The sequence below is a fragment of the Melanotaenia boesemani genome, chromosome 3, assembly GCF_017639745.1.
Source record: "Melanotaenia boesemani isolate fMelBoe1 chromosome 3, fMelBoe1.pri, whole genome shotgun sequence".
Taxonomy (NCBI): Eukaryota; Metazoa; Chordata; class Actinopteri; order Atheriniformes; family Melanotaeniidae; genus Melanotaenia; species Melanotaenia boesemani.
Window position 1 is genome coordinate 7,692,729 of NC_055684.1, and position 19,449 is coordinate 7,712,177.

At 40.1% G+C, this 19,449-nt stretch overlaps 1 protein-coding gene across 1 annotated transcript in view; it reads left to right on the top strand.

Annotated features, from left to right (window-relative positions):
- The window catches only part of cadpsa (Ca2+-dependent activator protein for secretion a), a 163,217-nt gene that overhangs the window by 13,112 nt on the left and 130,656 nt on the right, over window positions 1-19,449 (top strand). The window contains exons 2-3 of the mRNA XM_041981494.1: window positions 595-708; window positions 3,196-3,528. Coding sequence (XP_041837428.1) covers window positions 595-708; window positions 3,196-3,528 — 447 coding nt within the window. The remainder of the gene's footprint in view (window positions 1-594; window positions 709-3,195; window positions 3,529-19,449) is intronic.

Sequence of the window (19,449 nt, forward strand, 5' to 3'; positions counted from 1 at the left end):
TTAAATCTACTTGCTGTAGGTCCACATACAAGGCAGCTGATATATTTGTGCCCTCTTTTTTTTACTATGGTGTCCCTGAATGAACAAATGACTGTGTGTGTGTGAAGTGAGCTTTAAAACTGCAGTACAGCTTTGTTTTAGGTACTAGAGAACCATTTGGGATAAGTAACGCCTTTAAAGGACCATAGAAGAAGAAGACGGCACACGTACACAATGCTGAAGCAGCTACCTGTAGAGCAGTCATCGCTGCACCTCAGGCCACTAGATCCACTCACATGACAATATGTTTATGTCTGGAAGGATTTCGGCCACTGACCTTATGCACCACATTACATGTTAACATCACGCTTCTTCTGATGATTTGCGAAAGGACAAAAGATAGAGTTAATTAGTTTGGTTCATCTGTGGTTGGATGAAGGAGCTGATCTGTTAAACAGCTAGTTAGAAGTTATTAAAAATATTTTAAATTGCTCATCTTCACGGTGTTTTCATGAGGTCATGATTTTGGTTTTGGTTGTTTTATCCATGTTAATGTGTGTGTGTGTTTTAACTAAAACCTCCTTTCTGTGTCCTGTCTTTCCATATCTTCCTTAGATCAATAAGCTGCAGCTGCAGACAATTAAAGATCGTTTTCAGGCGTTTCTGAATGGAGAAACTCAGATTGTAGCTGATGAAGCTTTTATCAACGCTGTCCAGAGCTACTACGAGGTAAGGTTCTTATATTTATACCAGCATGCACAATGTGTCTGATCCGTGTCGTTTTAGCTGTTTTTCAGATTCATATATTACCAGGAGCAAAAGTAATCAAAAGTAGAGAAAGACAAAGACAGAGAATAATACACCCTCTACTAAATCAACCAAAGTTCACCTCTGAAACACTCCCAGCTTTTGTTTGATGTTGATAGACCATGAAAACCAGAGATATAAAGGTTGGAATTTAGTAATAAAAACACATTTATTCAAAAGTAAAACTGGAATGGACAGATGTGTGACTTTTAATATACTTGTCATTTTTGTCACTTTACTGAATACAACAAAGTGGTATTTGTGGGGGTTTATTGTAATAAATTGGATTTTTTTAATTCAGATGTAATTATTTTGGTGTATTTTGGGCCCAATATGTTATAAAACAGGATAAAGTGAAAAAAGATCGGATCGTGGTGAGATTTTGCTAAAGAAAGTGGGTACAGTGAACATTTCTTTGTGGTATATGAAAGGCAAAATCAAAAGTATTCAATCAACCAAAATGGTCTCAGACCCCTCAGGGTTATCAGAACTTTACTGAGCTATGAGACAATATTTAAACATCAGTTCTGGTAATAAACACTCAGTAATAGATAAAATTTTCATCTAGAACTAACCTACCGAAATCTGATGGGAAGGTTTAGATCTCTTCTGCTCCATTTAACCCTTTCATAGTGTCCACTACACAGCACACCCATTTAAAGGCTTTCTTCTAGTGTATGTATGTGTGTGGATGATATATTTGCAAACTAGAAGCACTAAGAGAGCACTCACCTTCGCCAAGCCATTATAATTTATTTTTTGACAAATAATTGTGGGCATTACTGTTGAGGAAGAAGCTCTAATGGCAAAATCTTCTCATAATAAAGAATTATTTAAAAGAAAAAGTCCCTGGCAGTGATCTGGATCACCCCCAAAATCTAATCACTTGTTCCTCGTTCCACGTCTGATATTTCCTGAAAATCTAATAAAAATATCTCTAACTTTTTGAGTTTATGTTGCTGACAGACAGACAGACGCCACTGAATACATGACCTCCGCCTTGACAGAGGTAATTAACCACTTTAGTGGACATTAGTGAGTCATGCAATAAACTGATAGTGCGGAAAAAAATATAGTATAAAATTTTATATGTACACACACACACCGTAATAACCAATTTGTCTCAGTGATCAACATAACAAGAAAATGATGCAGCTACATCTTTATTTTTATACTATTGTAAATAGGAAGACATATTAGATTATTTATAGATTACATAGAAGTAAAATATTGTTTATGATAAAATATGGCACTATTTTTTAATAATTCATCCATCAGAAAACTAATGTTAGTTATAAAGAGGTAGACCGATGCAGGTAAAAGGTTTTAATAAACTACAAACTTAGAAAACAAAAGACTATGAAACATGGCATCAAGACTGTGGCATGAACATATCACTAACAGCAAGCAATGGACTGGCAACGAAGAACTAAAACCAATGGACTTAAATACGCTGAAGGACCAACTAGACACAGGTGAACTAATGAGCAGGAAACAAAGAAAGCAACACAGGACTAACATAACCATAAATACAAGAAACCGAGAACCTAAACCATGAATATAACAAAAAGAAACAACATGGACCAAAACCCTGAAGGTAAACCAAGAACATGGACCAAGAACATAAACTGTGAATCATGACAGAAAGTTATAGAATCTAATAATGCTGCCAACCTGTAATGCCACAATATGACATTAGATGAATAGTTTTACTGCCATCATAAACTCTGGTTCATAATCAACATTTTTACTCATTTATAGCTTGCCTTAAAACCTCCGGGACCTAAAGGGTTAAGTTAGAACTGGGAATGAAAGACTGAACTTCAGATTAGAAGTCGATGAGGCTTCTAACTTGCTGTTTAGATGCAGGCAGACCCAACTTGTATAAAAATATAGATTTTATCAAAATCTTCTGCAGACAGCTTGTAATATTCCTGTAAGTAATCATAACTTTTCTTATTTTAGGAAATCTTACTAAGTGTAATTATCTTTTATTTGATTATAGTCTGAATCTTCTGAAGTTAAGTGTTTTTTTTTCTCCCTCATATTAAGATATTTTTGCAGCGTGGAAATTGGTTATGGAAGATTTTACAGCTAAAATTGGATGTGAAAGATACTAAATGTTCTCAAACTGTGTTTCAGTAATTTAACTGAATATGTATGTAAAAAATTTTACTAAGTAAGAAATAAAAGACACAAGAAATAATCTCTAAGGACCAGATCAAATAGACGTTTTGGCTGAATATTAGAATGTAAGACTTAGTTGGAAAGCTGATTTCTGCAGTAGCTTTAAAGATGTTCATCAAGAGATTTGTCCATTTCCCAGCTTCAGTATTTTTCTCATAAATGAAACTGTACCAGATGCAGGGCTTGAAAACCAAGCTAATCTGGTTCTGATCCGGTCTGCAGATCTTCCTGAAAAGTGACCGAGTGTCCCGGATGGTGCAGAGCGGCGGTTGCTCGGCCAGCGACTCCCGTGAGGTTTTCAAGAAGCACATAGAGAAGCGGGTCCGGAGCCTGCCTGAAATCGATGGCCTCAGCAAAGAGACGGTGCTGAGCTCCTGGATGGCCAAATTTGACACCATCTACCGCGGTGAGGAAGACCCCAGGAAGCAGCAGCAGAGAATTACAGCAAGCGCTGCGTCTGAGCTCATCCTCAGCAAGGACCAGCTGTATGAGATGTTCCAGCAGATCCTCGGCATCAAGAAGTTTGAGCACCAGCTCCTCTATAATGCCTGTCAGGTAAGGACGACAGTGTTTCCCACAAACCAGGAAGCAATTGTGGTGCTTCCCTGGCGGTGGTGAGAGAATGGAGCGTGGCCGGGTCATGATGGTCGCTGGAGTCAGCCATCGGGGTGTTTGTAAAGTGTGTTCAGCGAGTGGCGTTAAACACACACTTTCTGAGCTCCCATATTAAAAATACACCTGTATGCTGATCTGTTATTCTTCAGAGTCACCTGCGGAGACGGTTTTAAAGCTGCAAGAAGCATTTGAAATTATTCAGCTCAAACTTAATTTTTTTTAAAGTGAGTTCTACAAGAGAAGAGTACCGATGAGAGCTGATCCGTCTCCATCTCAGCTGTTGCTGTTTTTCAGCACTGTTTGATGCCTAGGAACATTTGAAATGATATACTAATTAATAAATTTACTAGCCAAAGCCATTTGATTGTTCAGTTTTATTTCAGACTGATGCCTCCTCAAACCACTCCATCTCATCTGGACGATTGAAGCAGGAAATATTCAGTCAATGTAATAATAATAATAAAATGAAACATGCTTTTTTTTTTTTTTTTTTAGGAGCTTAAATGAGTAAAATTTTTGTTCAGATTAATCACTGCCTAGAAAATAATTAGTCATGATAAATCACCTTTCATGATTATGACTGAAATTTGCTGTTTTAACTGTGTTGTATCAACAGAAAGAGCCAATGCTACACATATTTAATGTTAACTGACCTTCACCTGGATAAATGCCTAATGTCTAATGGTCAGTAAGTGCAGCATGTCAGTAAATGCAAAACAACATATACAATATGTTGTTTTGCATCATCTCTTCCATATAGATCATAATGCAGAATCCATACAGCACCTGAAGTTAAACAGTATAGTGTTTGTGCATTAGCCATAAAAGTCCTGCAGCAGCATCACCGGAAGTAAACACCGGTTGATAAAATGCATCATTGGCTGTTTTTCTTTTTTTTTTCCACTTTTTTTTCTTTTACATTACATGATCACTTTAGTTGTAATCATCAGGTCAATATTTTATCAGATCCACCTTTTAAAAAAGGTCTTATTTTTGCCCCCTTTTCCTGACCACTGCCCCGGCATGGCCCCCCATCAAAACTTTTCTAGACCCGCCCCAGCAAATTCGAAGTATAAATTCTTTCTACCACCTGTCTGCTGCTGAGTTAGAGAAGGTCCTGCCGAAAACAATACTTTGGGGTAAATATATGTCTGTGTGAACCATGAACCGCTAGTTTCCTCTTTATCTGCTGAACAATAAACACAACAAGAGAGACGGTACTAGCGACAGAAAAAAGGATCAGCTGATTACGGCCAGAGGAGGATGCAGAGGGCTGCACAGACACAGATGACCACAGAGCGGCCATGTTTATGCAGAACTCTGGGAAAAGTTGTTTTAAAACACAAAGGAAAAGTGGAGGTGTTGAACCCTCTCACCGTGAAACGTGTGGGTGTTTAAACACCAAATATTCCACAGGTGTGATGGGTTGTTCCATCGATGTTCTTTTTATACTCAAATCCATCCATAGAGCTAGAAGAGCCACCCGGCTCTATCTTGCCTCTAGACACCTTCGTGTCCCACTCTCATGACGCTTGGGTTGGTTTATGGAGTTGATATCGTGGCGCTGCGCCACACATTGATCTATGTGTGGGAAACCCTGGAAATACATTCATCATGCCTGTAATTCTTCATCTGTGAGATTCAGGATAGTTTGCAGTGAATCAAAGCAGCTGTTTTCCATTCTTTCAACTAAAAACTCACTTAGTTTCACTTTTTTTTTTTTTTGTTCTCTTGAGATTGTCAGAATGTTTGCAGCAAACGTGGGGGGCTCATTTTTCTCTCCAAATGTAGAAACAGCTTCAATGAGCAGTTAATGTTTGATGATGACAGAAAACATCCATAAAACTGTCATAACAGCTCATTCAGCTTTTCTTCATTTCAGCTATGCTTAATGTGTGTGACAGTTTTCCTGTAACAACATTTCTACCTCTTAAAGAAAAATTAGCTGTTGATCAAAAGTTTTTAACTTTCCTTCAGTTGTGCATCTTTATGCATCTTTGCTTGAATTTTTTGTTTCTCAGTCACCCTCATTTTAATGGACATTTAGGGTTCATTTAAACTCCACTAGATATCTGGCACTACTAGTCTGTAACTCTGTGGGGTAAATTGTGATGGTTAGCTAAACCTTTAGGTGATCTGCAGAAGTTTTCCAGGCATTTACATCCTGTACAGGATGGTTACAATCCAGCCGCAAAATGTAGTTTATTCAGAGTTTATTTGCTAAATTCTGTCATGCTGCCTTTCAGGACCTAGATTCTAACCCCTATTTCATCGATGAAATGAGGCTTCCTAAAAGCGAGCAGTACTTAAGTAAAAGTAAGTAAGTTCAGGAGGTCATACATTGAGGTCTTACAGCAAGCCCGTAGGTTTATAAATATGATCTAGTCCTATACTTGTGTCGGGAGGCACAATCTAAATTCCTATCTTACATTTTACAAGGATGAGTTAGGAATCAGTAAAAGTAAATCAGATTTTTCCTCAGAATCTTTTACTAAAAACTATAAAGCAACTAAAAGCAAGATACAAGCAAAGACAATCCTAACCATTGCTGGTAACCTCTGGAAAACAGATAAAGATTTCTCCTGACTTGGGACGTTCTCTTTTATAAACATCTCTTCTCCCTTCTCAACTGTTTCCTTGCCGTTACGTCGAGCCTGATGCACATCCTAATGCTTTAAAAAGTCATGCAAGACATTTAGCCCCTTCATCTAGCACATCTTTCAAAAAGCAAGACAGTAAAAAATTTCAGCATCAGCTTCTTAGCTGGAACCACTGCCAGCCTGCAGCAGGTTCTGTGTGCGTTTTATTTTTAGACTTCAGAGACTTCAGAGTGCACGCAGGCACACACTCCTGTCACCGAAGATCTTACAGAATACATTTTGATAGATTTCAACTTTAAGCTTCACAAGTACATGTAGAAGAGAAAAAGGTCAAGTTCAACCTAGACAACAATCCACAATGAGTGATCCATGATAACACCAGTATTTATCACATTTTCATCATGAAAAAGATCGATACCACTACTGTGTTGCTAACGGACCTCTATTTTGACCTGGCAATTATAATGAAACCTCTTCCTGTCAAACTTTCCACCAATCAGAGAGCTTTAGATCTGTGTGTGTCTAAAAGGAACAAAACTAATATTCCTTTATGGCTGGAATAAAGCCAAGATGTTTATGACGCACGGTGGCGCCACAAAGCAGCTGAGTTGGAATTGTAGGTAAATATTAGCATTAATAACCATAAATAGCAAGAAAAAAATAAACAGGAGGAAAAAGTGTAAATATGTAAATATTTTCTGTTGTGTGTTTATTTGAATGTTTTTTCTCCTGAAAACCAAAATGTGAGAGAATGATGTGCAGATGAGAAAAGACTTAGTCACTGTTGATCTGTGTGTTATTTCTACAAAGTTGTGTTAATATTAAATTCCATTCTATTGTTCTGTTTGGTCTTTATGCTGCTATAGCTATTAATGCATTAATTTCACATCATTTTAGCCTCTTAATCTGACAGCTTAGCCTGTCCTGAAAACATAAAGTCTGGATGCTTACTGGGATTAAAAGAGTTGAGCTTTTATGTTAATTTTTACATATAAAACAAACAGGCAAAAATATAAAAAAAAGCAATCAAATGTCAATGTCAATAAAATATTTTATTGAAAACTGTACAAGACAATTCAAAGTGCTTTACATAAAACAATAAAAACATTAGAGCGGAATGAAAAGAAATCCTCAAAAAGCAGTTAAAGGCTGCAACAAACAGCATTGCTGCTGCTTCTAAATGTGCAGGATAGCAAATCTTGAGGACTGGACTCCCTGCTGTGTTAATATGAACTCCTACCGTCACAGCCTCCACCTCTGGGGAGATAAAAGTTAAAAAAGTTATTCATGTTGAATACAATGCAAATTCAGTTTTCTGCAAAATAAAAATGGTATTTCTAAAACTTTGACAAAGTAAAATTGGGAGTTGCAGGTATTTTCATTGAATGGGGTTTAGTGCATTAGCCGTAATTCTCATAAGATTTTGTCCCGTGAGACTCCACTTTGAGGAGGAAGAAGATTTCTAATTCCTTGTAAAACTGCATTTCTATTTGCTATCAAGGATGACATGTCTGAAAAACCACCTCATGAGAGCATAAAAACCTTTTAGTAATAGAGTTTTTTTATGTACGTAGGTGTTTGCATTATTTTTATTGTGATATTAGTTTTCGGGGGGAATGGAAACACAGGTACTGTGAACCTTCCTGGTAGTTCAAGAATTAACTGAACAAGAACGTTTTTGTTATTCCTTGATTAACATATTTCCTTTGTATGTAGTACTTTTTCAGAAGTCTCTCTGGTCAGTTTGTTTTGCTTCCTGATGTCCTAACTTCCAAGGAATATTGTCATATATCTGTGAATTCAAAGGAAATATGACATGTAAGAAGGGCTTCACCCTTTTCACCATTTCCACTCACCTTTCCTCATTCACAAAGAGCTACAGAAATCCAGTTAAAGTCCCACAATCATGTCTTAGCAGATGTTTGGCTGCTCTCCGTCTGTACACTGCTTTCTTCACACTGGCTTGTTCAAAGGAAATATTGTGCATTACAAAATACCTTCACCACCCAAAGCAGAAGAAAGACACACACCATCCAGCACATCATCGCTTCTCCAGTTTCCCTTCACAGAACTGTTTATTTTGCATCGGCTCTGAGATAAAAAAAAGAAACATGAGTCAGATTACTGAACAATGGACGGATTGTTTTATGCTTGCTTCAGTGATTGCTTTCATTCATATTCAACTTGTTTTGTTTTTGGTTTGATGCTTTTAAGTCATCTTACACTGTAAAAAAGAGTATTTAAAACAACTTAAATTGTGTTAATTGGTAACAACAGTGTTGTTTTCGTCAGCAATGATAACGAGACGGTGACGAGCTAAAAATGTCTCTCTGATGACGAAAACATGACACGTTTGAGATTTTGTTGACGAGACGAAAACGTTAAAGCGCTGATTGTCCGACATTAAAAATGCACATTTCTGCCTATTGTGAGCGCAATCTGTCAGTCAGCAATGCTGCTGCAAACCAGACGTGCAGCACACACACAGACAAGAAGTTTATTCATTCATAGATGAATCATGGCGGCAGCGTTGATGAAGGGGTTTGGTGGAAGCGATGACAATATATGGACATATTTTAACTATAATCCATCATAATTTCACTGGCAGACCAGGTCAAGTTGAGCATGTGTTCCTCATACATTGCTCATATTTTGGACATGTGTATGTTCAGGGTGGAGTATTGCACATCAGAAAATTCTCAGAAATAAAGCCACAGTTACCAACATAAGGATGTTGTTGCTCTTTGCTATTTGGAGTTATTGATTCTACGGTTAACACTTTATCTGTGCGATGCATAACTTGGCTGGGAAACTTTCTAAGTCTAAAAACATTTCTTTTCATCTTGTAATCATTGATGAAAATAACCAAACAACAAGCTCACAATGTGTTGCTATATGTTGAACTTATAGATCTGCTATTTTCTTGTGTGACATGTTTGTATGATGAAGTAGGGCATCAATTCATGAAAAAAGGTGAAATATAGAAATGAAAGGTTTCTGCCCAACAGCAGTTAAGTATAACACGGCAGCTTTGCATCCCTGCTGATGGGAAAGTCTCGGCTAAAGCTATCAGTCTAGTAAAGGATCTGGTTATTATGCAAAAGCAACTTAACTTGTTTTATGAATTGCAATACTTGTTATAACCTGTCAACCTTGATTCCACTTTTTAATACGTATTATTGACCTCAATTTTTTATGGTCAACTAAGACTAAAATTATTAAAATTAGACATGACTAAAATGTGACTAAAACTAATAAGCATTTTTGTACTGAAAACTAAAACTAAGACTAAAACTGAGATGCCTGCCAAAAACAACACTGGGCAACAAGTGATTGAATTAAAATCATTCAAGCTGAGTTGGTTCAACTCAACAGTTTTAAGTCAGATTCAAAACATTTAGTTTCTTAGATTTGAATTGATCCAAAAACAGTGATACCTCCATGTATTAACATCCAAATTTTTTGAGATACGAGCTGTGATTCGACCAAATTTCTGCCTTGAAATCCGAATAAATCTTTGAGATAAGAGCATCCGAGCTGACGCGGCCGAACACAGAGACACAACAACGTGTGCTCCGTTTCCCCCGCCTCAGCTTCCCGCGTCTAACTCGGTTAGTGTTTGTGTAGCACTCTTTGTTAACACTTGTGTAAAGCTGTGCTCGTATTTTGTGCTTTTATTTTGCATACATTACAACTTTATCGCATTTAAAACCATGGGTCCTAAGAAAGTGAGTGCAAAGGAGAGTGCTGTGAACAAGACAAAGATGTCTATTGAATTAAAACGGGAAATCGGCAACAACTGGAGTGGAATTTTTGAGTTGGAACAGATTAATGGGATTTCAATTCATTTAAATGGGGAACATTGCTTTGAGATATGAGCAAATTGAGATACGAGCAAGGTCACGGAACGAATTAAACTCGTATCTCGAGGTATCACTGTAAATTATGTTTTCCAAAAGTAACTTGATTTTTACATCATACTTGACACAACATAAAAAGAAAGTATTTAAATCTGTTTACTTTGAAATGTGAGCTTTAATGATGTTTTACTGCAGTAAGAAATAATGAGACTAACAACAATACATGTCAGTCAACAGCTTTTCTTTATCAGGGATGAACTGAGACAAAAATCAGTCCTGGCATTTTGGCCCAGACCAGCCCATGTAGCGTCATGCACAGCACAAATCTTTGCGCTCCCTTACATGTGAACTTCAACTGTGCGACTAATTAAAACTAGTAAAACAATTCAGTGAGTTAGCAGGAATCAGAGGCAAGACATGTTAAATACTTCCAAAAAGTGTGCTAATAAAATATAAGAAATGTCTGTACTCCAGCACATTGATGATACATACATGATACATTGACAATGGCAGCATTCATCCTACTTTGTGTTTGAGGGAGAAAGAACAGAACAGACATGAGGAATGATGAATCACATGAAAGCTGTTCCTGGACAAAGTGCAGAAACGGTGTTTCTGTTTCTGCTCTTCTTGGCTGGAGATGTTCTCAACCAGGTTTAACATAAGACTGAATCAAGATTCATTTATTTATTTATTTTATGTAATGATGCAGTCAGGGCCAAAAATATTAGATTCTCCAATAAAGAGATAAACAGTTTCATTAGTTTAACATATGGACTAAACTGTAAGTAAACGATCTTAAAAAGGTCTTTATTTCTTATTTCTTTTTTTTTTTTTTTTTTTTTAACTTGTCCTGTCCAGCATCATAGCAAGCAAAATGATAATCTGTTTGCTGTATCGTGCTGAACAAATTTGCTCTGCCAAGGGGAGGCCTATGGGTAAGGCTCCTCTTGATAATCTGATTCATTTATTAATTTATTTACTTTGAATCACGGAATCTATGTAATCTTGCTGGACCTGACCGGAGGGGACAGAAAAAGATGGAAAATAGCGAAAAGAGCAAAAGGGAAAGAACAAAGGAGACAAAAAGATCACAGACAGAAGGAAACAGCCCTTCAATCCACACCATCACCAGACAACAAACTGTTACACCTGTACATGAACACACCAGGAAATTTCCTACAACTTTTACAAAAGCAGAAACACACACACAGAAAAACAGGGCTGCCAGTCATTAAGAGTTTTTAAATAATAACCAAATCAAAAAGACATAACAGCGACCAGATACTAACTCACAGGAAAAATACAAAAAAAACAAAAAAAAAAAATATTAATAATTATCGTTCAGTATTAAAACCCACTAGACAACTCAGTGACTGTGTCAGCATGCAGAGCATGAGAAACAAGGAGTGATCAGTGATAAGTGGTGAGTGAGATCATGCAAATGCGACCACGCCTCCACGGAGGCCAGAGGCAGACCAGGGCCTGGGCCGGGCCCTCAGCAGCAGACCCGGAGCACCAACCCAAGCCACCCCACTCCAGCCCCACCCGAAGGGCGGCAGAGGAGAGCCCCAGCAAGAGCCCCCCATGGCCCCGGGGTACAGGCCCCAGTGGGCCAAGATCAGCAGCCCCACCAGGGACCGGCCACCCAGGGCAGCCCAAGCGAAGGCCCCAGGGCCCCAGGAGCCCAGAGGCGGCCACACACAACCCACCCACCATGCCCCGTGGGGGACACCCCAGGCGGAACAGCGGACAGCGAGCCCCAAGCACCCCCCCTTGACCCAACCCCCAGAGAGCCAGCAGCCCACCAGCGCAGCCACCACGGGACCCGGCCCCTGGGCAACCACCCCCCCTGCCCGCCCCCAGTCACACACAGGGGGAGCAGGGGTGTGAGAGGTCCCCAATACCCTCTCCCTCCCCCCTCCTGACTGTTTATGTAGTGTGTGTTGTGTGCAATTAAAATTGAGGGGCAGTGACTGCAATGAGCCGGGAGCCGGGCCACCTAAGTGGCCCCGCCCGCCATGCACCGCATGCCATGCCCCCCAGGTGTTGTTTGTGTGTTGTGTTTCTTGTGTTTTGGTGTCTCGGTGCAATTAAAACTGAGAGGCGAGTCGCCACGGGGTGCATCCAAGGAGACCGAGACTGAATGGTCTCCTCCGTTCCACCCTGCATGGCTCCACACCTCCCAACTCCCTACGTGTGTGTGTGTGAGACAGAGAGAGTGGGAAGTAAGAGGGGTCCGGGGATGTACGTCCAGAGGGAAGCAAACTTCCCTCTGGATGATGAGCCTTTTGTGGCATTAGGCACCCCTGCTCCCCAGGAGGCCCCCCAGGGCAAGACAGGCCAGGAGAGGCCGCCCCCCACGACCGGGCCATCCAGGGACTGCAGCCAGTGAGCCGTCACCCACCTCAGAAAATACCCACCCTCCCACACCCCTAACGGGGAATGAGAGGATGGGGACAGCGGCAGACCCACGGCCCACCACCCCCAGGCCCGCCCAGGTCCCCCCCCACAAGTGCACTTAACCCCGCCCCAACCACACACAGAAACACATGCACACACCTATTTCCTTGCAGACTCCCGCTCATCCTAACTCATATATGCCCTCTCAGCCCCACCCAAAAAATATAAACACACACAGCATCCAACCCTCCCACTCTCACTCCCCAGACACACCCCCACTCATCCTAACACATGCATACACACGCACACAAACATACCCCCCCATCCACACAAACATCATCCAAAGTATAGACACACACACACAACATACAAGCATCCCTGTCTCACACCCCAGCACCTCCCCCTATAATCCCCTGAATCCCACTCAGCCCTCCTTCATTTTTGTTTTTCCAGTTCACAAGGACAGTTTTTTTTGCGATGCATAATGCTGTGCGTATCATGTGTGCAGAGTTAATTGCCATATTAATGTCACCCAAGTCACCTAGTAGACATAGTGCGGGGATTGTAGGAATATTACATTTAAACCATGTTGACATGCCCACACATACTTGAAGCCAGAACCTGCGGACAGGTGTGCAGGACCACAAGGCATGGAGATAGTTGTCTGGTGTGTTTTTATTGCAGTGTGTGCAGATGTTTGATTGTGACAGGCCCATCTTGAACATCCTTTGTCCTGTATAATGAGTTCTATGCAGAATTTTGAATTGTATTAGTTGCATATTTGAATTTTTAGTCATTTTAAAGGTGTTTAAACATATTTGTGAACATTTATCTTTATTAAAGTTACTGGATAAGTCACCCTCCCATTTTGAAGTTGGAAGACAGATTGAGTCTTCTAGTTTGGATAATAGTCTATATGTTTTTGATAATAGCTTTGGGGCATTGAGATTCATGAATTCTGCCACCCTAATAGGTAGCTCTAAGTTTAATTGATTAATGGTATATTTTTTACATATAATAGATTTAAGCTGGTGATATTCTAAAAATGTTTTGCTACTGATTCCATATTGTGAAGTGAGAATATTAAATGATAAGAAGTTTCTATTTTCTATTATATGTTCTAACTGGATTAAAATGTGTAAATAACAGTTGTCTACGCTGCCTAAAACACCACAAAAAAAAACCTACCACAGTACTCCATGAAACCCAAAGAAAATAGGATAATGATGATATGAAAAAGTACAGTAGTATCAAACGTACCTGCAGAGAAACGTACCAACACACAAACATCAGCAACGCCTAATCAGAAGCAGATGGAGAGACGAGCACGTTTGTGAGCATGCACGTGTGAACCTGCGTGTGTGGCCATGCAACAAGGAAGAAATGTGTGCTTGCAAGGGGGCCGTAATTATGCTGCACCCCGAAGCATCAGCTGGGGACGGGGGGGAGCCCGAGGCCCCAAAGGCCCAGCAGATCCACAGAGCACCAAGCCCAGGACAGCCAAAGCAGACAGAGCAGCGGCCCACTCAGACCAGAGCAGAGGGGCCCCCAGACTGGAGCCCCCCGGCGCGACGGGGCAGGGGCACCAGGCAGCACAGAGGGCAGGCACCCCACAGGGCCAAGGGCCACCCATTCCCCCAGCAAAGCCCTGCCCAGGGACCCGACCGCCCCAGGCAAAACCACCACTGGCCACTCCAACCCAACACCAAGGCTAGGCACCCCAGAGACAAGAACAAGTTTAGGGGAAGGCGGGCCCCAGACCCAACCCTCTCCACATACACACACTCACGCAACCACATACATTCTCCCTGAGGTTTCTCCAGCCACCCCCCCCCCTCATTACGCGCTCCAGTAGGGTCAAATATTCTGTTTAAACCAGGAATTATGGACACTGTTTTTAAATGGAGGGAGAAAGGACTGCGCTATATTGAAGATCTTTAGATCGGCGACTTTGCCTTTTTCCCTCAACTTCAGAAGAATCTCCATCTACCTCAGTCACATTTTTTTTATTTATAAATCAAACACTTTGTTTGGGGTAATGCAACAGAATTTCCATCTAAACCATCAAGCCATATTTTCTATGATACTTCTTCTACAGTCGACCTCTAAACATCTGATTTCCCGCTTTGTTAATGGCTTTTTAACATCATTTGATACCAATCATCTAAGAAATACATGGAGCGAGGATCTTGGTGTGTTATTGTCAGATGACCTCTGGAAGGAGTACTTGTCTAGAGCACAGAACTGTTCAATCAATACTAGATAGAGGCTGATTCAATTTAAAGTCATACACAGAATGCATTATTCAAAAATAATGCATTCTGCATCAAAGAGAAACGTCGGTTCTTCTTCTTTCTTAAGTTCCAGACAGAAAACGTCTCTTCATTTTAATAAACCCGCTCTCTCCTGATTACATGAGACGCACCGCTGCAGCAGGGAAGAGAGACATGGACGCCATGTTTCTGTGATCAAAGTCTACAGCTTACCGTGCGATTAAAATAAATTTACAGCGTTACTTAATCACTGCGTTAACGGACAATTAGCGATTAACGCGTTAACGTGCCCAGTCCTAGTTATTTCATTCTTAACACATTCCACTATGAATAAAAATTTTTAACTGGAATATTTTATTCGTGAAGATCTAAGCTCAGACCCAGCGCTATCCAGTCTTTTAATTTTAGTTGATATACTTTTCAATATAATTTTGATTTGTAATCATTTAAGTTATTTTTATAGTGGTACTATATGTGTTGTTTTGCATTGACAGAACTTATCTCTTCAGATATTTGCAAGTTGTGTGTGTGTTTGTATATTTAATCTATCAGCGTATGTTCACCAAATCCTGCAATAACTTAGAGAACGTATTTAAGTTATCGCTGGATTTGGCAAGAAGTCATTAACTAGCTTCAGTGAAGTAGCAGACTGGTACGTTTAGAGAACGGATATCAGAAAGCGGACATATGATAACGTGCAAAAAGGAGCACGTGTCAGGTGTCACACAGCAAGATTCAACCATTTCCAGCAGTTTGGATGATTCGAGCAATGTGACTAGACCTAGCAAGATAGTAACCATAGCAACCACAGGTGCATGTGTCCCATCTTCTCTTTTTCCTCTGGAGACATCTCCTGCAGGTGGATTAAACTCAGTCCGGCTCGTCCTTACTAAGTATAGTAAGTCATAGTTACATGATTAGTATGTCCGGTTTTTGTCTGCTGCAGATGTTTTTTACTGATGTTTTACAGAGTTGAAGTTACACAAAATGAGCCAGGATCAGTTTGGTTGAGCTCTAGTAGCCTTTCTCTAAAAACTACCTTATGTGAGCTTGTGCAGGTTAGTAGCTTACTGAGTGCTCCATCATGGGTCCTCTGGCTGGGATGTGGAAGTTTGTTCAGTAGCTAGAACATGATGGAAACATTTGCGTTGTGCTGGGAGTTTGTGTTTTGTGTAAAATCTGATCCATGGATCCGAACTTCTCTTACATAATGCTAATGTTTAGGTTTTTTGATGAACTGATCTCAACCTCTGACAGTCTGTTATTTATTCTAAAATCTGATTATTGGTTGAAATGACTACATTTACTTTGTTTTTCAAAAATTTAATGTTGTATTTTCCGGTAAATCTGTCCTGTTACATTTGATGTAAGACGGAGATGCCGCTTTAGTTGTTGCAGTAACTTCTTTGGCCATACCAGGGGCCAAGCGGTCATTGGCTTTGTTTAAATCTTCCAAAGGGGCCTCTGCATCTAGCACTTAGCTCTTCCACGGTTGAAGATGGTATGAAGGCATGTACACTGACAAGAGTGATAGTTCCTGTGGTGGTGAAAAGTCACTCAGATCCACTGTTGCCTGATTTTTATCATACTCAGCAGGCAGTTTCTGACTCTAAAACCTATTCCCTGCTCTGTGGCACCATCAGGACCTTTTCCCCCGGCAGTAGAACCAGTATTGTTCTCTGTCCCTAAAGCTGGATTTCTACTCACGCTGCATCTTCATAATGTCGGTTACAGTGTCACCACCGTATGCTCCACACAGGTATGCAAAGGCTTGACGCGCACCTCTTCCAGACCCGATATGCACCCATGCTTGCAGCACGGTTGCGTGGAAGTACTCCCTTATGATTAGTCGGCTTGTGATTTCATGTTTCCAGATTTCTGGAGCTTCTTGCTGAATTTGTGTGGTTACCGTGGAAGAGAAACTCCAACACAACTCCACACCCCTACGCTCGAGTGTGAGAGCACATTTCACCAGCATCAGCTGTGTGTGTGGAGTATAAATCTAGTTTAAGTCAGCAGCATTCGATTCCCGTGCAGGTGTGTACACATGCCCACTGCTCATGCGCATTAAGAAAATAAAAAATGATTCGATGTGTTAGTGAATCCTGGTCTTTCAGTCTCTACCCACATCTGGTGTCCTGATGGTAGAAACGTAGATCAACTGGTAAATCGGGAGCTTCCTCTTGGGCCAGGTCCTTCCTCACCAGGACGGACCGTTCACATCAATGCTGACGCCGCATTGATCCACCTGTCAATCTCCTGCTTTTATTTCCTCACTCGTAAACAACACACGAGACACTTCAGGGCAGTGAGCATCCACAGATGGAGGAAACTGTTGTCCAAAAATGAACCATCAATCCAGCTGCTCGGTGTCTACGGATTCAGGCGGAAACAAAAACATTCTCTAACGCATCAAAGAGGATGAAAAACAGGTGTTTCTCCTGAAGGAAGACAACTCTGTTCATTGTGTGGTGAATTTAAGACCCGATTGAATTTACTTGATTGTTAAATTGTTCATGTTTGTCTGACTGGTTGTTAAAACGTGTCTGTGATGTAAGAAACTGAGAGTTTAGCTTTATTTCTGCTTGATTTGGGTTTTACATGGAAAATCACCATGAAGTTAAATAGAAATGAGTCATTGGTGAGTTTTCATACATAGAAATCCCTCCTGGAAATTTTGAACCATTCTTCGCCACACAAACTTAGAAAGCTTAAATTTCGTGTGATAATTGGCTGCCAGTATAACCTGGAGATCACCGAAACTGGAGCCAGTTCAGAGCACATACAGCTGGAAAGGGATTTGTGTCCTGCTGTCTTTTTATTCCACATGTGGATGCTTTTGATGATGATGTCTTCCCAGACAACATGTTCCGACCCTCATTAGCAGAGTGGCTGCTGTGCCGCCAACACACCAGCACCAGATGTTTGTTAGCTTTTAATGAAGCATTTACATTGATTTTGTGCAGCGGGTCCTTCTACCAGCACATAGGAGAGTATTGTTCAGAGAGCAACACAGAAGAAGTGGAAGAATCGGCTGATGCAGATGGTGTTTGTGAGGGTGCACATTGGAAATGTGGAGGATCATACTCATATCATACAAGAAGAAACAAGATGCAGAACATGAAGCATGCAGCAGCTCGCCTCTGCTGCAGCTGTAACGTATGTAAACATGCTGTGGAGGCTGCTGTCAGTCCAAGCCAAGGCTGTCAGACGTTTTTACTTAAACATAGTTGTAACCCAAATGTTGTTTTTTTCCTCTGTTAAATCAGTCAGAATTATTTACTCAAAAAAAAACTTATTTATTCAGTGAATGATATAAGATTATGAAAATAATTTTCACCTGAATAAAATGCTTTAATTTATTGAAAGAATTTAGTTGACTAAATTAATGTAAATATCCTGGATTAACTCCATACATTTCTATCTATCATGAATTTAGCAATGTAACTATTTTTCTATAAAAATATTCTATAGTGAAATTTGAAAATGTATTATAACCATATTTTTATGTGAAACAAAATATTTCCTTTATAAAATGTAAATTTCATGTATTTTCTTGTTATTTTACATTCTACACATACATGTGCGTCTCTTTCTAGACACTTACTGGTATTTTCCATATTTAAAAAATACAGGAAAAAATTAAACAGTACACAAAAAAAATTACACTTTTGTTTTTGTATTTTTAACAGTGTGGGCAACATAAACCACTTATGTGCACGTGTGTGATGCACGTGCACTGGAGAGAGGAGATTTTGAAATGTTCCTCAGTCAGCGGTAGCAGCGGGGGGTTCTGGTAAGAAGTAAAGTAACCAGACAGAAAATCAATAGTAAGCTGAGGCTGGAGAGAGCGTCCATTTCGCTGGACTGATCTCATCCTGATTCTCCATCTGTTTACAGTAAGCCAGACCATCAGAAGCAGGGAGCTCTTTCAGCTCCCACATGGTGCTTCTATCAGTACCAGTTTTATGTTGCGATAATATGTCAGTATGTATGTCTGTATGTCTGTCTTTCTGTATATCCAGTAAAGTCTGTTCCAGATAAGCTTTCAGGGAGGGTCACAAGGAGTCATTCAAAAAGTTTTTACAGTTCAGTTTTTTTGGGTACATTTCTCAATTTGCAAACCAGTAAGAGCATTTCTCAAAACAATTCGTAGAAACAGCAAACACCATGGATTACCTGCAAAAGCCAGTCTCTCGCTCAGAATCCTCAGCTCATCTCTCAAAAATAAATATTTGTGTCGATGAACATGTCAGCGCCATCAGAATGAAACGTCCTGGTGTCGTGTACGGTTAACATGTTGTCATGTTGTCAATATAACAGTGTTTTATGGAGGGATGTTACGCTGTAAACTGCAGCTGAAGTTTTGATGACAGTTTTTGCAAATTGTAAGTTACACCTTAGTGCATGTGGGAGATTGATGGCAAGAGACTATTTCACAAAGACCCATTATAATACGTTTTGATCAGCATGACATAGACAACTAATAATGTAGGAAACAGCAGAGAATTGTACATAATCATTTGCATGGATTCACCAAAGCATTTGCAACTTGTTCAAAGAAATGAGAAACTGTTTTTTTATGTAGACAATCTTCACAGATCAATTCTGATCTGAGAAATATACCAAAGCGACTGAGAAATCCTGTAATATGCAGGAGGAATGTGGGAAAAAAAGCTAGGAAGCAATATTCAGCAAAACACTGAGAGGTGGTCAGAAATGAAA